Source organism: Tamandua tetradactyla, chromosome 10 (genome assembly GCF_023851605.1).
Source record: "Tamandua tetradactyla isolate mTamTet1 chromosome 10, mTamTet1.pri, whole genome shotgun sequence".
Classification (NCBI taxonomy): Eukaryota; Metazoa; Chordata; class Mammalia; order Pilosa; family Myrmecophagidae; genus Tamandua; species Tamandua tetradactyla.
Window position 1 is genome coordinate 84,968,536 of NC_135336.1, and position 17,486 is coordinate 84,986,021.

Genomic DNA, 17,486 nt, shown 5'->3' on the forward strand with positions numbered 1-17,486 from the left:
TGAGCCAGAGGTCATAGTTCCCAGTAATTCACCGCATGATGTAGAAGCATCAAAAATCAGCTCTTGCAATTCTCCTTTTTATACATTTACCCTACTTCTTTCTTAATGGGTAATTACTGAGTTGATCGGTCACTTTTCTAAGACAGCATTTATTTTTGCAACAAGTATCATCACTATTCTCCTTAATCGACATTTTCTTTTTAAATAGCAGCCTCCTGTGATAAAAAAAAAGATTCTGGAATCAGATTTATTAGGTTCTTCCCTTCTCCCACCTAAATATATTGACAGGAACATATGTAGAGCCACATTTCTACAAAACACAGTCATATAGTTACCTCAGAAGTAGTTGTAAAGGACTCCCAATATGAGTAGCTAATATTTGAATAATCACAATGAGAAAAACTACTAATTTGGGGGCCAAGGAACAACTGATAAGCTCTAAGAGACTTATAATTTTTCTCAGAGAAAAAAAGCCAATGCTAAACTGTAGTTATTCTACTTCAAAACTTAATTTAGTTCTTCATAAGCCATCCTATCTTTTCAGGAGCAATGGTTTCTTCTTAAGTACTTCTATTTTTTTCCTCAAATTATTCTACTTCATTTTTATTCCAGTTTTACTTCAAAACTTCATTCTAATAAAAAAGGAAAAAAGTTCTTATGTCTTCAACAGTTCTGTTGCTATTTACATCCTTCTACATGACTTTGTCAAATGATTTCCAAAGATATTTCCCCCGTTTAATTTTTTTTTTAAAGTCAGTTATAAAGGGTCCCTTGAAATTTGGTGGGAAGGTAGAGAATTTCTTTTCAGGGCTAGAAGAAGAGAGGTTCCCAATACCTCTGTTCACATTATCCAAACTGTACAGGCTAAACCTTCCGTTCCTCTTTTACGTGGCTAGCCCCAATTTCATCATTAAGGGGCTGAAATCCTAGGCTGAGTTTGGAGCTCTTTTTCTCATGAAATGCTGTACAAATTATTTCACTTAACATAATCTACTAAATTATGTTTCTAACTCCCCTCCTAAACTGTCAGCTGTATAAGGGGTTGACTCTGTCTGCTCTTTTTCTTATCAGTACCCCAATCACACTGTGACACAGAGAGAGCGTTCTGTATCTGTTTGTTACATGTCTACCAGAGGCCTCAATTGTATACTTCAGGGAAAAAAAATGCAATAAAAACAAAATAAACATGTTTTCTTCTGCCTTGCTCATTCTTTTACCCGATACACAGCTTTTGGTAGTACATCGTTACAAGTCTAATGTGCACTATGAAGTCTGATTAAATTTAAAATTGGATAAGCTTTTATATCTTAAAAACAATAAATAAAAGAGATAATCAACTATTACATCAAGGACATAGTTAGAAAATGATGGATTTAAACACTCTACCTAGAAAGGATTTTTAAAAGGTCGGAAATTAATGGCCAAGTATTGTTGAATGTGGAGATATTCTATATGGAGGATTGTGCAGCCAGGGTATCACATACCCTCGACACTTGCTCATTACAATGCACCCAGGCCTAAAAAATCCCTCTAGTTCTATCACAATTATACTTCAAAGGCTGGAAAGGTTGGAGACATGCAGGATCATAATCCATCACTGCTGCAGCTGTCTGGCTGGTAGTAGAGCTTTCTTAGTTGCTCCAGTTTGTATTTTTCTCTTGAAAAGAACTGATTGTTTAGAAGGATACAGATGTTTTATTCATTAAAACTTATATAAGTAAAAACCTATAAGTTAAAAATACGAATGGCTTTTCATGATACTTTTATTTTTTTGCAGTTAGTTACCTGTGAATGCTTTGATAAACATATTTTGTCCTGGAAAGATTGCCACCACCAAACACAAATGTGCATCAAGGATTGTTATGGTTCCAAGTTGTTTTTGCCATTATTGTATTAAGCTAAATCTGTTTACAGAGAATGGGGCTGCAGCTTCTGATAACTACTTCTCCTTTTTCTTCCAATATCACCACAAACAACATACATTCTCACTAGCTAATCATTAATGACATTATCTAAGCATCATTTTCTTATCTGTGCAATTCAGACAATAATACCTTTCAATTAGAGTGCTTGAGAGGATTGAACATGCTCTGTGTTAGTTACCAGCATAATGCTAGGTCCACGCAGGCACTTAACAGTCATTTCTGCTACGCAGTCACTCCCTTGAACTCAAGCTCCATTGAACTCAAGCTCTCCTATTCCCTTACACATGAAGCAAGCAACCTATAAGTACAACCCTACATAGCTGGCCCAAGATTTTGTAGCTACTCAGTGTGCAGCAAGAGCAAGTGAACTAGCTGTCTCACTCCAGAGCCTGTGGTAAAGGGCCAGATGGAAGATGGGGATATAATTAGCAGCAAGTTAGGAAGTCCCTCTGTCAACCTCCTTAAAAGTTAGGATTACTGGAAAATAATGAAAGGTATTTGTTAAAAGTGAGGCTTTTGTGACATTCAAAGATTCTATTTCTAAAGTCAGATTTATCTTCTATCAGCATGGGTATTTAAATGCTGAATAAATTCACGTATTTTCAACTGTTTATCTTATTTAATACCGACATGTCTTTATTTGCTTCAGTTTTAAGAACTATATATTTAACTTCCTCCGAAAATCACGAGCTGGATAATTAAACAATAGCACATGAAGTAGCGCCGAGTGGCTCTCATGATTCCCCAGGCCCCCATATGGTTTTCCCTCACTCTGCCAGGGAACAAGCTTCCACCAAGTTAACGAGCTCTGCAAGCCATCAAAAGGCATGACCTCATCACTGTTTATATGAACTCAGACACGCATTATGTGTGTATCTCTACAAACATAAGCCTTTTCTTCCTGATGCCTATTTGAAAAGCAAAGCCTCAGGACATCAGAAAATTCAGGAAGACATAAGGATGTTTCTCAATACATGAATTAAAGGCTCTGCTTGGTTGATTTGGCCATGTAAACACATTTCTAGGAATCAAATTTAGAAAGGGAAAAAAAAATCAGAAGAGCTCTGATGTCGGTGGGTAGGCAAGTAATCATAAAAAATAAAATGCTTTTCTTAACACCTCGGATATAAACACTATTTTTAGTTAAGATATTTCCCCACACTTTAAGAATTTTATTTGCTTTAGGCCAAAAAAAAAGAAGTCCTACTTTGGTAGGACTAAATATACTACTTTGGTATATAATTAATAAATATTTCATTCGAAATGAAGAAATAATTACTTTCACAAGTTTTAGGTAAGATAGTGAATTCTTAGGGCTCCAAAGTATATCTAGAGCAATGTCTTATATTAGAATAACAGGGAAATCTGTTTATTTATGGGGGCTCCATAGGACAAGGTTGAATTTTTTTTAACTTTTAATGAAAAACTTAAGACATTCACACACAAATGGTAAGTAAAAACAATACCTGATCTCCCTACCGAATGTATTTTCTCAAAATACCTGCTATTCCTATTGTGACACTACTCAAATTTAAGGCAGGATTATTCACATAATTACAAAAACAAAAGAATTAAGCAGTTGGTTATAAGGATATTGAATAAAAGGGAGAGTTTAAGCAACATTATATTTTAAAAGACTTTTCATGTGATTTGAATCACCCTTAAATCTTTAAATCTTCTGCAACTAGTAATAATTTTTCTGATAAGTTTCTATTATTTCACAATTCAGATACTCTATATATTAATACTACAACCTGGTTATACTGGTATTGGACTATTAATCTTATTAAAATTTATAGCAAAGACTAGAGATAATAATAGAAGGAAAAGATCTGTCTCAGGCAGACTAATTATATTCAATCCTTTTAAATGCTCTTATTATTTGGAAAAAGCATTTAACCCATAACTACATAATACCTATTTGCAACTGATGCGGCACTTTTCAGTTTGCATTAAATTCATCTCACAATCTCACTTCAATTAAAAGAAAACAACATTTCCTAAAGAAATTCTTTAAAAGATTAAGAACAGGCATAACTAAGATGGATTAGACATCATTACTATGAAAGCAAGAAGAGAAAGGGCTTAACGTGAACATTCTTGGAACATTAACCAATTTTCTAGGAGGAGAATTAACATATCTTTGCCATCTACTACAGCTCTTGGCACAATTTTGTTGCTAATACAGGTTTTAAATTAAATTAATGAATAACCTATAGTGAAATATAATTTCAGAAGTAGTTTCAGTAGCATAATGCAACCTTCAGGAATGGAAAATGACTGAATCACCAGCAAGATGACCTGCATTGTCAATCTGTATGGAACCTATAGATTTTTTTTTTTTTTTTACATGGGCAGGGACCGGGAATCGAACCCAGGTCCTCGGGCACGGCAGGTAAGCGTTCTTGCCTGCTGAGCCACCGTGGCCCGCCCAGAACCTATAGATTTTTACAACCCCATTTGATCTATCTATCTTTGCTTGGGTCCCCTGGCAAGCTAGTTTAACTGAGAATACTTTCCAGAAAATACACTTAATGGATTTCACTATATAATACAAACTAACCTCAACAAGACCGTAGATTTCATTTATCTCAAAATATGTAACAGCTTGTAATCTTAGAGCTTTGTGGTTTGATGTTGGATTAAAACAGGTAATTTTGAAGGAAATTTCAGTCCTTTTGTATACCAGTTAATGTATTTTAATTCATCTTTCCCTTTCTCAGATGTGTAGCCTTTTTCATTTGATTCCTTTACACAAATTTATGTTCCCAAGACTTGGGATGCATTTCATAGATTTGACTGACTGAAGATGGACAGGATTGACTCAAGCCAAGCATTTCTTAATATAGAGCTTTTTATTCAATGTCAGGTAGACAGTAAACTAAAACATGACCATTTACCCTCATTGTCCCACTTATGTTTGATGTAGAAATCTTACATCTTATCATAACAGACATTTGTGCCTTCAACCATGGGAGGGAATGGACTGTCAAGAGCCTTTAAGAGGCCTGATGTAATGCTGCCAAGATGGAAATAAATGACTCACTTTTTTGGATCACACTTCCCTACAAGGTTCTGAGGAATCTACTTAGAACACTCTCCTGGAGCATTAAATTGCACCTTAGTGGTTTCTCACCCTATAACTAGGGAAGTTAATCACTTATTGTTAGGCATGGGGTTGCTAAAGGATTCTTAATGGTTTATTACTAGAGAGAAAGAAACAGAATAAAAGCAAGGGGAGAACAGGCAGGTGGGAGCCAACGAAACCTGCCAGCGAAAGAGAAAGGAAAAATGGCTCCAACTTTCTTTCTGGTAGCTTGTGGTTTTAAAGGAAAAACCACGCCAAGAGGGACGGGGGTGATTTGTGGCTGCACCTGTCACCAGGAGATATCAAGCTGGTGCAGGTCATGACTTTATGCTCATAGTTATCTGGTATGGTCTCGGGCGGGTGGCGTGTCCACACGTATGTGCTTACTATTTTGCTGTCACACCAGGTCCCATCACAGGAGCTGCTGAGGGAGGGAAACTGAAGGGGCTACCATGCCACAGAATCCATTTGGTATGTTAAGTTTTACTTTTTGATACTCGACATTTACCAAGAAAAAAACAATTCTCTCCTGTTTTCACAAACATAGTTTATGTCTATTATAAAATCTGTACCTTAGAATTGAGCACATAATGTAAATGTTCAAAATCTCTGTGTGTAGCTTTAGAATCCAAATCAAGAGAGTTAAACATCTCTGTGCTGGAGATGGTCTTGGTTGAGTTTATTTTTCCAAGTTGCCCCAGAATTTTATGTGCACCCACAGTACTGGAACAAGTCAGTAAGTAAAACACTTTTAGGACATCTGACCAAAATAACATTTGGGAAAGTTTCCATGATAATTTGGATCACAAATTCCTAGGGAGTTGAGCTAAATTTTTAGAAGTCCATTGCTATACTCTTCCATCTTCCTTTTTCAAAAGTACATAAATGATTTTTGTAGTTTTCAAATGTATTTAAGTAGGCAAATGACAATTTTATACCTAGGTGAACACAGAAGTGTTAAGGAAGTAACAGAAGGAATGGCAGCAGATTCTTGTACCTTGTCTCACTAAAACAGTGGTTTTCTTAGATAGTGAGAATGTACCAGACTGGAAACATATTGGATAACCAATATTTATTAATTTACTTAGCTCCTACTGCCAGAGCAAAACTCTGCATGTGACCAAGGAGTTGCCATAATATCACTTCCAGCACACCCAGCTCTGCTGCTTTGGCTCTGTCCTTCCCACTGGAAATCAAGGCAGAAGGGACCAAAAGAACGTGAAGCCCATTTTTCCCTATTCCACATCCTAGTGTCTCACTGTCCAAAAGAGACACGTCTCCAAAGCCTCTGTAAATTCTGCCTGAGCAATCTTTTTCCTCTTAAGGAAAAAGTCATCTACCTTCTTCACAATCTCAATTCAGTTAATTCTTTTGTTTTTCTAATTACTGTTAACAAAAGCTAGAACAATGTTAATTGCTAAAGAGTAGACAAATCAAACCAAATTAACAGATAGAGGAGGAAGAATCCCTTTAATTAAATGGCTTTTTCCTAGTTACAAGTTATAAAAATGGCAAACCTGGGAATTAAAGACAGGTGCTTACACGCTAGTAAAAAATCTAAAAAATAGGAGTGGTTTTAATTCTGCTCACTCACAAATGAAACGTAGGGTTTATAATTTTTTCCATGGTATTTTGCGAGTTCTCATGAAAGACTTCTTTTGGTTATGTAGGCTGCAGCTGTAAACAAGTGAAGACAGCATAAAGAAATGAAACTCAGGCCTTGACACAACTACTGCAAAGTAAGTTATTAATGCCGTTGGACAAACTTTAGTGGACACTGGACACAGAGCTTAGATATGCTGGCGTAAGAGCAAAGAAAACCAAGAAACTTTGAACTTTAAGGTCTTCTCTTATTCAGTTAAGCAGTGCAACATGCTGAAGCTTTAAAAGGAACGTTCAGCTAGATTATTAATGCTACTCATAAGGCAAAGATTATGGAGTTGCAGAAGAAATCGTAAACAAAATACATTTTAAATACCAAGACCCTTGGAAAGATTTATCAAGTGATCTATCTGATCATCCAAAAAATGCCATACCCTGACATATTTTAGACTTCTTAAGAGAGATTTACAGCACTATGCTTTAATCATGCATATTCATATTTGGGTTTTGGCATTCTTGCATAATAGATCACACGTTATCCTCTTAATTTGTTAATCTGTTTAAGGATACAGCACATTTATATTTCTTTGAATTTCACCCTCTTCTATCCCCAATTCTTAAACCACAGTGCCTTAGCCTACTAAAAATTCCATAGTTTTATATTGATTTAAAAACATTTATATATGGGAACTCATGATAAAGCTTATGAAAATCAAAATATACAACAAGATCTTTTAACTGGGATCAATATTAATATTCACAGAAAGAGTGAAGCCCCTGAAATGAATGCAAAATTACATGTGTGTGTGTGTGTGCTGATATTTCTAGGCAGAGGAATCCTTACAGAGATCTGCTCTGAGGCAGATGTCTGTAATCCCAAGCAGGTGAAAAAAAAAATCTGAATCTTTAAATAACATGCCATGTATTTGGCTAACATAATGACATATCTATATTTTCATAACAGATTTTCATTTGCAAGGATGAAATAAAGTTAGATATTAACACATAAATATGTAACCCTTCCTGGAACCGAATAAAGCATCCCAAAGCTATATGCTTTTTGACACCATCCGAGAAAGAACTACTTCAAATATGAAGGCAGTGACTGAGTAGGACTCAGCTGCGAAGGGGGTTTGGGTGACAAATATGAATTGAGGTATAGGCCAGGTTTCATGCTAATGCCAATTAACCCAATTAAAAACAGACAATACTAATGTCAGGCTGAATAGTTCTCTTTTTTTTAAGCAAAATCTGCCCATGGAACTTGGTAAAGATTCAAAGGAAGATAAGGAGTAATATTGAGGGGCTTTACTGAAATAGTATGCCAACGATTTGGGATAATTTATAGGATAATTTATAGGATTTTGCTCAATATGTTCATTTCTCCCATTTTTCTTTCTACCTCATATTTGTTACTGGATCTGACCATAAGAGCTTAAAATAATGAGTCCCTTTCAACTAAAAATACATGCCTGATGAATGAATGAATGAATAAATAAGATATAGGGTGATTATTAACATTTTTTAAAAGACACATTTTCCAACTAGTTTTTAATTGTTAGGTACTGATTAGCCTTGCAAAATTTTGATTAAATTCACGATTTGAGGGTAGAATATTAAAAAAATTTCTTTGCCCTAGTACCTCTATATATTAAGAATTCAGCAAATAATTTTTAACTTATTCATCATATTGTGATATAAATGGAATACTTTTACCTTGGAGATGTATGATATTTAAATATATTCTATAACTGAATAATACCTCATTTGCAAAAAAAGTGATTAGTGAAAAAGGAAGGGTTGTAGGGAAAAGAACAGTTAGCAATATTAGATAAAGATTAAAAAGCCAAGTTTAAGAAGCTCATTTCTTTTCTTTTCCTTTTTTGGTTTAGAAAACATAATCATACTAACACACCAATACTGCCACTGATGTAACAGCCCATTCTGGCCCAAGATGAATTTAACCAGAACCTCCTAGCACTACTGGATACCTCTCACAAAACACCCATTCATTATACTCTTTCTCTCCTTGAGTGATCACTCCCTTCTTACTGAACCTTTATTGTCCTACTGCTACAATTCACCACATGGCCTTGAACAGAATCTCACTGTGACAAAGCCATGTTCCTTAATTAAAAGGCTCAAAATTCATTACATTAATGTTGCACTGAAGAATTCTGTGAAGAAATTTTCAGGGATCTCAGTAAAAGTGAATATTTGATAAAACCCATTCAGAAATGAGAAAGGAAAGAGGTGTGGTAACTGAGCCTGTGTGTGAAGCAGCAGATGATACCACTATGAAATAAATCTCAGTGTGGATAGGGTGGCTGCCACTGTGAAAGACCGAACAAAGAAAAAATCAAACAAAACTACCCTAATGGCACACGGACAAAGCAGACAGACCATGCATGAAAACGTTTCCTAACTCTCACTTCCTTTTAGAAAATACTTAAAAGTCAAAGTTAGAATAAGTAATCATGACTAACGGTTGATTTAGGTTACTAAAATCATCAAATATCTCAGATGTACAAAAATGGGTATCTCTCAACTTTCAAAAAAAACATATAATTTTTACTAATTAGGAACTCCTAAGGTTTTTCAGTCACAGTACTACAATGAAAAATTTATTTTAACCGGAATTCCCTATTCAGGCTTTGATTTAACTGAACAGGTTCTATGTTGAGCCTAATTTCTCTTCTGTTTACTTAAATCCTACCTGAGTAGGATCCTACCATACCACTGTGGCAAGTTAAAGGCATATTCTATACAACCTACAGCAACCATAAAAAATAGTACAATAGAGAGTCATTTCTAGCAAGTCAATTAAAAGAAGAAACGAAATAACAAAACAACCAGAAAAAAAAATAGCAGCAGGATAGATGGAAACATCGCTAAATCAATAAACGCATGAAATATCCATGTCTCCCTAATCAAAAGGCAGCAGTTGTTGAACTGGATCAAGAAGGTAAGACCCAACTAAATGCTGCTTACGAGAAAAACATTTTCAATATAAAGACAAACAAGCCAAATGAAAGTAAAAGGATGGAAAGATTTATTAAGCTAACATTAAATCGAAGAAAGCCGAAGTAGCTTTATTAATGTCATACAAAGTACACTGAAGAACAAAACTAATCATCAGGGATAAAGAAAGTCATTACATAATGATCAAAGAGTCAAAGAGGACGTAAAACTCTGAACGTTTACGGACAAAGCAGACCGTCAAAACAAACAGAGCAAAACTGACAGCACTGAAACAAACAGACAAATCCACAGTGACAGAGAATCCAATACCCCTCACTCAATAACAGATAGAAGAGGAGATATAACGTACATACTCTCTCTCAGAATGTTCCTTATGTCCAAAGTAAATGCTCCTGCTAAGTCTCACTGAGCAAATCCAGGCCTGGCAAGGCTTTCTGGGCATCAATCACTGACCATCATAAATAATCTTCCCTACGGCTGTTGTCTCGACTGACCAGGGACTCCCCTAGTGAATATGGCCGTCGCCCAGGGAGTAGAAAATTTGAGTTCTAGTCCCTGTTGGGCCAGTAAAAATCCTTATAATGCAGTCAAGTCTAAACTTCGTTAGACCTGAGATACATCAGGTCATTAGACAATGAGGGGGCTAGGGCTCGGGTACATCTTACGTCCTTCTATCTTTACAATTCTGCGATTCCTTGACTAACTAACTCTATGTCATTAGCACGTCAAGGATGTCCATTGGTCTCGGGAAGCCTGTCTGACTTCTCTGTGGAAAGATCTGAGGGTCTATCAAGCTGAGAAGGGGCATGGAAGGAGCTACCTTGTGACCCTCCAAGTTCAAAAGGTAGAATGGTTTGAGATTAACCCCGGGAATGAAGGTGCTCACAGCAATTCTCCACACTTTGCCTCATGGCCGCCGCCCCCCCGCCCCCCCGCTCCCACTACTGCTGTTCTGTGACCAGAGGGTGTGAAGTGAGGCCTCTCCAAGACCTACCCGAGGAGGAACAGCCTGAAGAGCAGTGATGTAGTTCTCCAGAGCAAGCCGGCGGCGGTCATTGAGCATGGCTTCCACTCTGGCCATGTGTGTCTCTACCAGCTGCTGTCTCTCATTTGCTGCCTCCTGTTCCAGAGATTCCACTTTTTCTTGGAAATGCTGCCATTATAAAAATCCACACATGACAATTGGGAACTGAACAAATAAGATGGGGCAGCAAATTCATCTTTTGAGAGCAATATTATATTCCATTTTCTTCAAGTGATGAAAACAATCCCAAGCTTGTATACAATAATCCCAATATTTTGACAATTTCAGTATGTTTCATGGATTACCTCTGTTTCTGGCACCCACCTCCTAAAACTTTAATTAGACACTGGAAATCAGTATTGCATAGGGTTGCTGAAGACTGACAATAATGCAGGATAAATTTATGTATTCTTGAAACTCTAAATTACCTTGCATATATTTTAAAGAAACTCTAAATTACATTGCATATACTTCCCTGCTTGAAAGAAAATTACGTAAGTGACCATGATAATCTCTTGGTTTACTTAAAGTAATCTGAGAGTGGTTTCAGACAAAAGTCTGAAGTCAGTAGAATTTTTGCCAAGGGAGAAAAAGTAGTAGAGGATCATGGCAATTGAAAAGATATTTATATTATTGATAAAAAGTAGACTGCAAGTAACAATGTGCGCTTTATGGCAATGAATTATAACTTGGGCTAACTAGGAACAATGTAAAGCAAGGCTTATGCAAATCAAACAATTACCAGACATGACTAGGAAGAGTTCAGGCTAATGGGAATATGAACCATCACCTACAAAGTTTCAGCAGAGGCTGATAAACTCAGACACTGAATATAAAGAGGTTCTTGGAATTTCCTGCTTGGAAGGGAATGGGGGCGCAGTTTACCTGGATAACTGCCTTTTTATCTGCTTTAGGCAAATTCTTTGCTTGACGTTCTGCCTCTTCCCATTCTCTCATGACCTGTAAAATAAGAGATTAAATGAGTTAAAAATCACCAGTTCTTCCTTCATTCAGCTGCAATGAGCTAAATCATATTACTCTTCTATTTTCAAATGTTTTTTTAAAAAATCACATTACATTCCTAGCTGAACAATATCTGACCTCTCAGGATGCAAATAATTTATAATTACAGTTATATTAAACATACATGTTCACATTTATAGTAGGAATATGGCTCTTTGAAGCAAAGATTATTAGTATTCTTATTTTTTGGGCTGAGAAATGGCTGAAAATCATTTTAGTAACTAGGCTAATCCGTTTGGCAGCAAAATAAAGCTAACTTTCACTCAACCTTGATGTTCAAACAGGATTTCCCTAAATGATATGTACTCATTGATCTGAACGCAGAGAAAACATGTTGTAGGATGAAAACGATAGCAAATTCTTGCCACCTATGGCTGCACCTTCTTTTTCAAGTGTATTAGTGACAGTCAAGTATAGCTTACATGTGAGATAGGTAAAATGAAGAACAGAAAAATCATGTAACCAAAATACCAATTTGCTGTGAGATGTACACTTGCATACTAAAAACTGAAAAGACTTGATTTCTGTACTACCAGAGTCTATTATTTATAGGTATTTATTCCTCAAGAATTGTTTTTTTCTGATATCCTTTAAAATAACAAAGAAAAAGAAGCTTGGAATAAATAACTATAGATACAGAGTTATCTGTGAGATAATACCAAATCAAATCATCACCTGGCTTTTAATTACTGAATTTTTGTCCACTGACTTCTGTATATTGTTTTAAGAGAAATTGCAGAAAATACAGGATGGAAGGAATTCTCTATTATAGCTGAAAAACATGTCAAAAACAACGTCAATGTTCACAGGAAAGATGGAACAGATGCCCTCCTGCCACGCATGAGAACAATACACAGAAGAGAAGAAACGTTTTGTCAAGGAGCTTTGGTCCCTCTGGGCTAATGAAGGGTACCTGAACGGAAGGGGGATATTGAAGAATACCTTTGCTTTATAGATGAGATAAGCCTTGCAATAAAAATATTTCAATTTCCCGTTTCAAGAATGTTCACAGAGGTAGTGCTCTACAATGAATTCTACAGTAAGGGATCTCAAAATTAGCTTGAGATAGAAGACAAATGTCTTATCAGAATGTGGAAAAACTGATTTCCGTTATTATGTTTACATTTCTATTATCTCATTCAGATTCCAGACTTTCAGCTTTGAGCTGGGGATGCATGGAATACTAAAAGAGATTCACTTAGCTAATGAACTGAAAAGAAACATTATAATAATATTCTTCATGTTTTAAATTTTTGGCTCCATTCTCATCCCCACAAATAAGACAGTTCATCTATACCAGCATCCTACTCCAATTTGCCGCAAGATGAATGCATATCTTTACTCCATGGCCCTAATATCTCCTTTTGAACAATGGCCTCAACCAGGGGACACTAATAGTAAACACTAGATGACCCACTACTAGATCCGATATTAAGTTCTTTACAGGATTAACTGATTCTTTACAATCACCTGTAGCATCAGGCCTCACATTAATTCCCCTTTCATGGACCAAAATAATTTAGCTGCTTTAAATCAGGCAGATAATAAAGAAGGAAGGGCTTGAATCAAGACCTGTGTTTCTTTAAAGAGCACTCTATTTCTCCCCTTAAAGGCCCAATTTGCCATTAGAAAATGGAAAATCTAACAGGAAAGCTCCGTTAATTTACTTTTGGTGAGGTCTGTAATATAACAATGTGTCTGAAAAGCAACAAATTTAGAATATCGAAGGACTTCATTTTAAGGACATATTAAGTAATAAATATATATTATTCAGATGCTAATTTATATTTGTTAGACACTATTTACAACATAGCAACACAACAGAAATATACAGGCCAAGAGGTATTGTGGGTTCTAGCTTACAAAAAAGCAACTTCCATATTTGTAAGAAAACAAGAAAATAATAAACACAACAAAATCAATTAAAAATATTTCTTAAAAAATTAAAAATTCTAGGATCAGACCTGGAAGTTTGTCTTTATATTCTTATAAAGCAATTTTCCACTGACTGCACAAAGCTAACAGTATCACCTGAATTTATGGATCTTTTAAGAGTAGACTGATTTATGTAGAGAAAATGACAAATACTAAGTAGTGATTTAAGAGGCAGGAAAGTTCAAAGCTGAACAGTGTCGGGACTTCAGCACCACAGATTTTGAAGATAAGTGTTGATCTCAAATGTATCAGTTACCTATAACCACTGGAATCTAGCAGACAGCATTCTCTGCTTGGGGATAAAGTCATCCCAGATATATTTAATGAGATAATAAGATAAGCTACCAAAACTTGCATGAACTAAGACATGAATTAAATAGATGTACCAGAATAGAATAAACTTAAGTTATTATTCTAGGGAAGATGTCAAATTTGAAACTAACAGAGGATCAAAATGATAAGATACACTGAAAAAATAATTTACAACTTGTTTTTAAAAAATGACTGTGTCGAAAAAAGAAATGCAACATTAGCAAGATGCATTATACAAACATATGAACTCAAAGGAGTTTAGAATTCAGTTGGAGGGATAAAGGCATTATATTAAAAAAAAAATCCTTAATAGAATGGGGGTGAAAATATTAAGTTAAATGGAAAGAAAGTGTACTGTTATGGCAGGACTAGAACAGCAGTTCAATGCTGTTGGCAAGACAGTGACCACAGGATGACGGCAATGGTGGTGGAGCAGGTAGGCTAGTCTGTAGCACTATGTAGTCAAAGAAACACTGGAATAGGATCAAGAAAGGCTTGGGTTCCAAATGTCATTTCTGTGCTACTTATATCTAGTACTGTGCTAGAAGGGGTGTGTCACTCTCAGAACTTCTCTTCCATTATCTGTCATTATATTTTATTTTAAGTTTTTAGGGTTTTGCGAATTAAATTTATAACAAATGATAGGTTTGAAGTCATAAAAATCTAGCATTTAATGTAAAAATATCTTTTAATGCAAAAATAGCAAATAGTTTTACTAAAGAACATTTTAGTGGATTTTAATTTACCATATGAAGGTTACAAGTACCACCTATAGATACAGTAATAAAACCAAGTATGTTTTTTCACCATAGAAAATGGTGTACACATAACTTAATTTTGTTTACAAAATTCCCCTTCAAAGCTAAACCTGTATCTTTTCTAGGTGGTGGGAACATGGAGGTTACAAACAAACAAAATCACCCACAAACAATGCCATTGTAGGAAACATTGAAAATTAAAATTCATAAACTATTAGAAATAATTACAAAGTATCTTTATTTTTTGGTATGCTGACGGCAGGGTCACGTTTCATTATTTTTCCACATGAATATTCCATTGTTGCAGCACCATTTGTTTGTTTGCTTGTTTCGGAAAGTGCATGGACTAGGAATCAAACTGGTGTCTCCCACATGGCAGGTAAGAATTTTATCACTGAACTACCTTTGCACCCCCATAAAGCATCTTTTAATTCTCAATAGATGGCGAGGCCATCTTTTGTGACATACATGCTTTCAATAATTGCTTGAGTGGCTTGCCAATGTTTTGGAATACAAGTGGATTTTATTTATTCAGTTCGTTGTGTCTTTTCGATCCTTACACCTGCAGAAGGTACAATAAAAATGGCTATGGCAGAAGACAGATGTGTATCCTTAAATCCTCATTTTTATGTTTACTTAATAAGCTCTCCTGAGGTTCTATTTCATAATAATTTAAAACTAAACAATTTTCCCACAGGTTTGCTTTTCAAATATTTTATTATTATGCACAGTTTAAGAAAACAAAAGCTTGAATGCCACAGGAGAAATAAAAAGATCTGGATAAAATTAAATATTTTGCTCCTATCCCCAGGCACTGATCAGCCATCAGGGGAGACTGATGCAGAGACAAAGCCATGATTTCTCTAATACATGGGGCTGAAGAACCGAAGAGTAACATTTACCTGGGACATTCTCTCACGATGCTTGGCTTCAAGCCTTTCTTTGGCTTTCTGGAAATGGGCATGCTCATTCTCATCTCCAGGTGTCTCAAGATATTTGTCAACTGCATCAGGAGTGCTGGCTGCTGTGGTAGGAACTATAAAGTAGAAGGAAACGAGGTAAGAAAAGAGAAACAGAATACCCAATCATTCAAAAAGAAAGGCATATTTTCAGGTGCTTTCCAGAACAAAGAATTTAATAGAGAAGTACATTCAAGATATTAATGCTGTTTGAAAGAACACCACAAGACATTTTGCAACACAGTGAAGATGTGTTTCACCTTTTTCAAGTACAGGTGAAGGACTATCTTTAAAATGGTCTGTTCTGCAATCATATAATATTATATTAAAATTTTTTTTCTGGCAACCAAGTGTAGTGCAAAAACAGCTGATGCTTAAGAATATGGAAATGTGTTCCTAAATCCTCATGATTTGCTAGACTTTTTACAATTTTGAAAGTAAATGATAATATCATCAACATCACACACTAAAATTCCCACAGAAACTAAAGAAATCTCAAAATTAGCTATTACAAAATATGTGAACCTTGGATTAATGGTAATTTCCAAACTATATATTTTAGGTTTATTGATTACAAAGCCATCCTTCATGAGAAAGTATTTGAAACACAACAAAAGAAACATAAATATCAACAAATGGCTCTTTCTGCCTTCACAAATTTGGCAATAATCAACCAATTCATTGTAGTGGCAAAAAAGAAAGTGATTTCTATTTTAAATTCAAGTGATACTGCTAAGCAATACTCAGTTGTAACATTTACTACTATATTATGTGGAAATATCAAAGCCCATAAAATAGAAGTGTTCTATAAACCAGAAATGTCTGAACTTGTGAGTTAAGTGAGTGCTTATAAAAGCAGTTTTCTAAAAGATTTAGCAATGACTAGTAAGAATCCAGAGTATTCATGAATTTTTAAAAAAAAGGATAAAGATTTTGATTTAAACAAGAAAACATGTTCGATCTGAAAACTGAAATGAGCTATTTTCCTCTTTACTATACTCTCAGGTCAGATCGTTTAAGTGCTTTTGTTCCTAATGTATTCAACTATCACCAAATATTCTTGTCTAATTATTTGAACTCTTATCATGATATACCAAAGGGGACTTGACTGAGAAGCATTTACATGTAAGTCATTTTGAAAGTAAATGCTAAATTAAATGCCTTTTAGACCTGCTTTAAGAAAATGCAAGGACTCTTTTAACAATCCAAACGCTCCATGATTTAAAAATCATGACTTTTGGGGGTTACATAATTAAATGCCTTTATTTTAAAAGAGAAACATTCATTCTGATTTCTTCTTTTCTACTCTAATCCCTGTTTTATACTTTTCTTGTTAAAAATAGTTTAGGTGTCTATTCAGATGTTGCTTTCAACTGGAAGGAAGGAGGTAGGGAATAATCTGAATGATTTTTCACAGTAAATGTCTACCTCTCTACCCCTCTAATCCCATCCCTATGGGATTTTGTTTCAATTGGTCTGGGATGGGCATGGCCCAAGCGTATTTTAAAAAACTTTTCTGGGTGGTTACTGACATTGCATATATTTCTGTCCCTGTTTCCATGCAGTAAATGGGTGGGAGTGGAGGTGTCAATTTCATCTATCATTGGCACTAAGGGGCAGCGGGAAAGAAAGAACATGAGTTTGGCAATAAGCCACAAACTGGACTTGAATCCCAGTTCTTTCATATACTAACTGTGACTCAAGCAAGTAACTTAAGCACTCCATGTCCTAATTTCTTTCATTACAAGCTGCAATAGCATGCCTAATTGATAGGACTGTTAGGAAAAATAAATACCAGACTGCAGAGAGGGTAATACTCCAGGTGCTTCATGCACGAGAGCTACTTATTAGAATATTAGAGGTCATGTCAATCACAGA

At 35.4% G+C, this 17,486-nt stretch overlaps 1 protein-coding gene across 6 annotated transcripts in view; it reads right to left on the reverse strand.

Moving 5' to 3' along the window:
- Positions 1 to 17,486, reverse strand: part of APP (amyloid beta precursor protein) — a 290,703-nt gene that overhangs the window by 68,681 nt on the left and 204,536 nt on the right. For all 6 annotated transcript variants that reach the window (XM_077118781.1, XM_077118780.1, XM_077118779.1 and 3 more), the window contains 3 exons: positions 15,552 to 15,685; positions 11,507 to 11,581; positions 10,592 to 10,750 (listed from right to left, as the gene is read on the reverse strand). In XM_077118781.1, the coding sequence (XP_076974896.1) occupies positions 10,592 to 10,750; positions 11,507 to 11,581; positions 15,552 to 15,685 (368 nt within the window). The remainder of the gene's footprint in view (positions 1 to 10,591; positions 10,751 to 11,506; positions 11,582 to 15,551; positions 15,686 to 17,486) is intronic.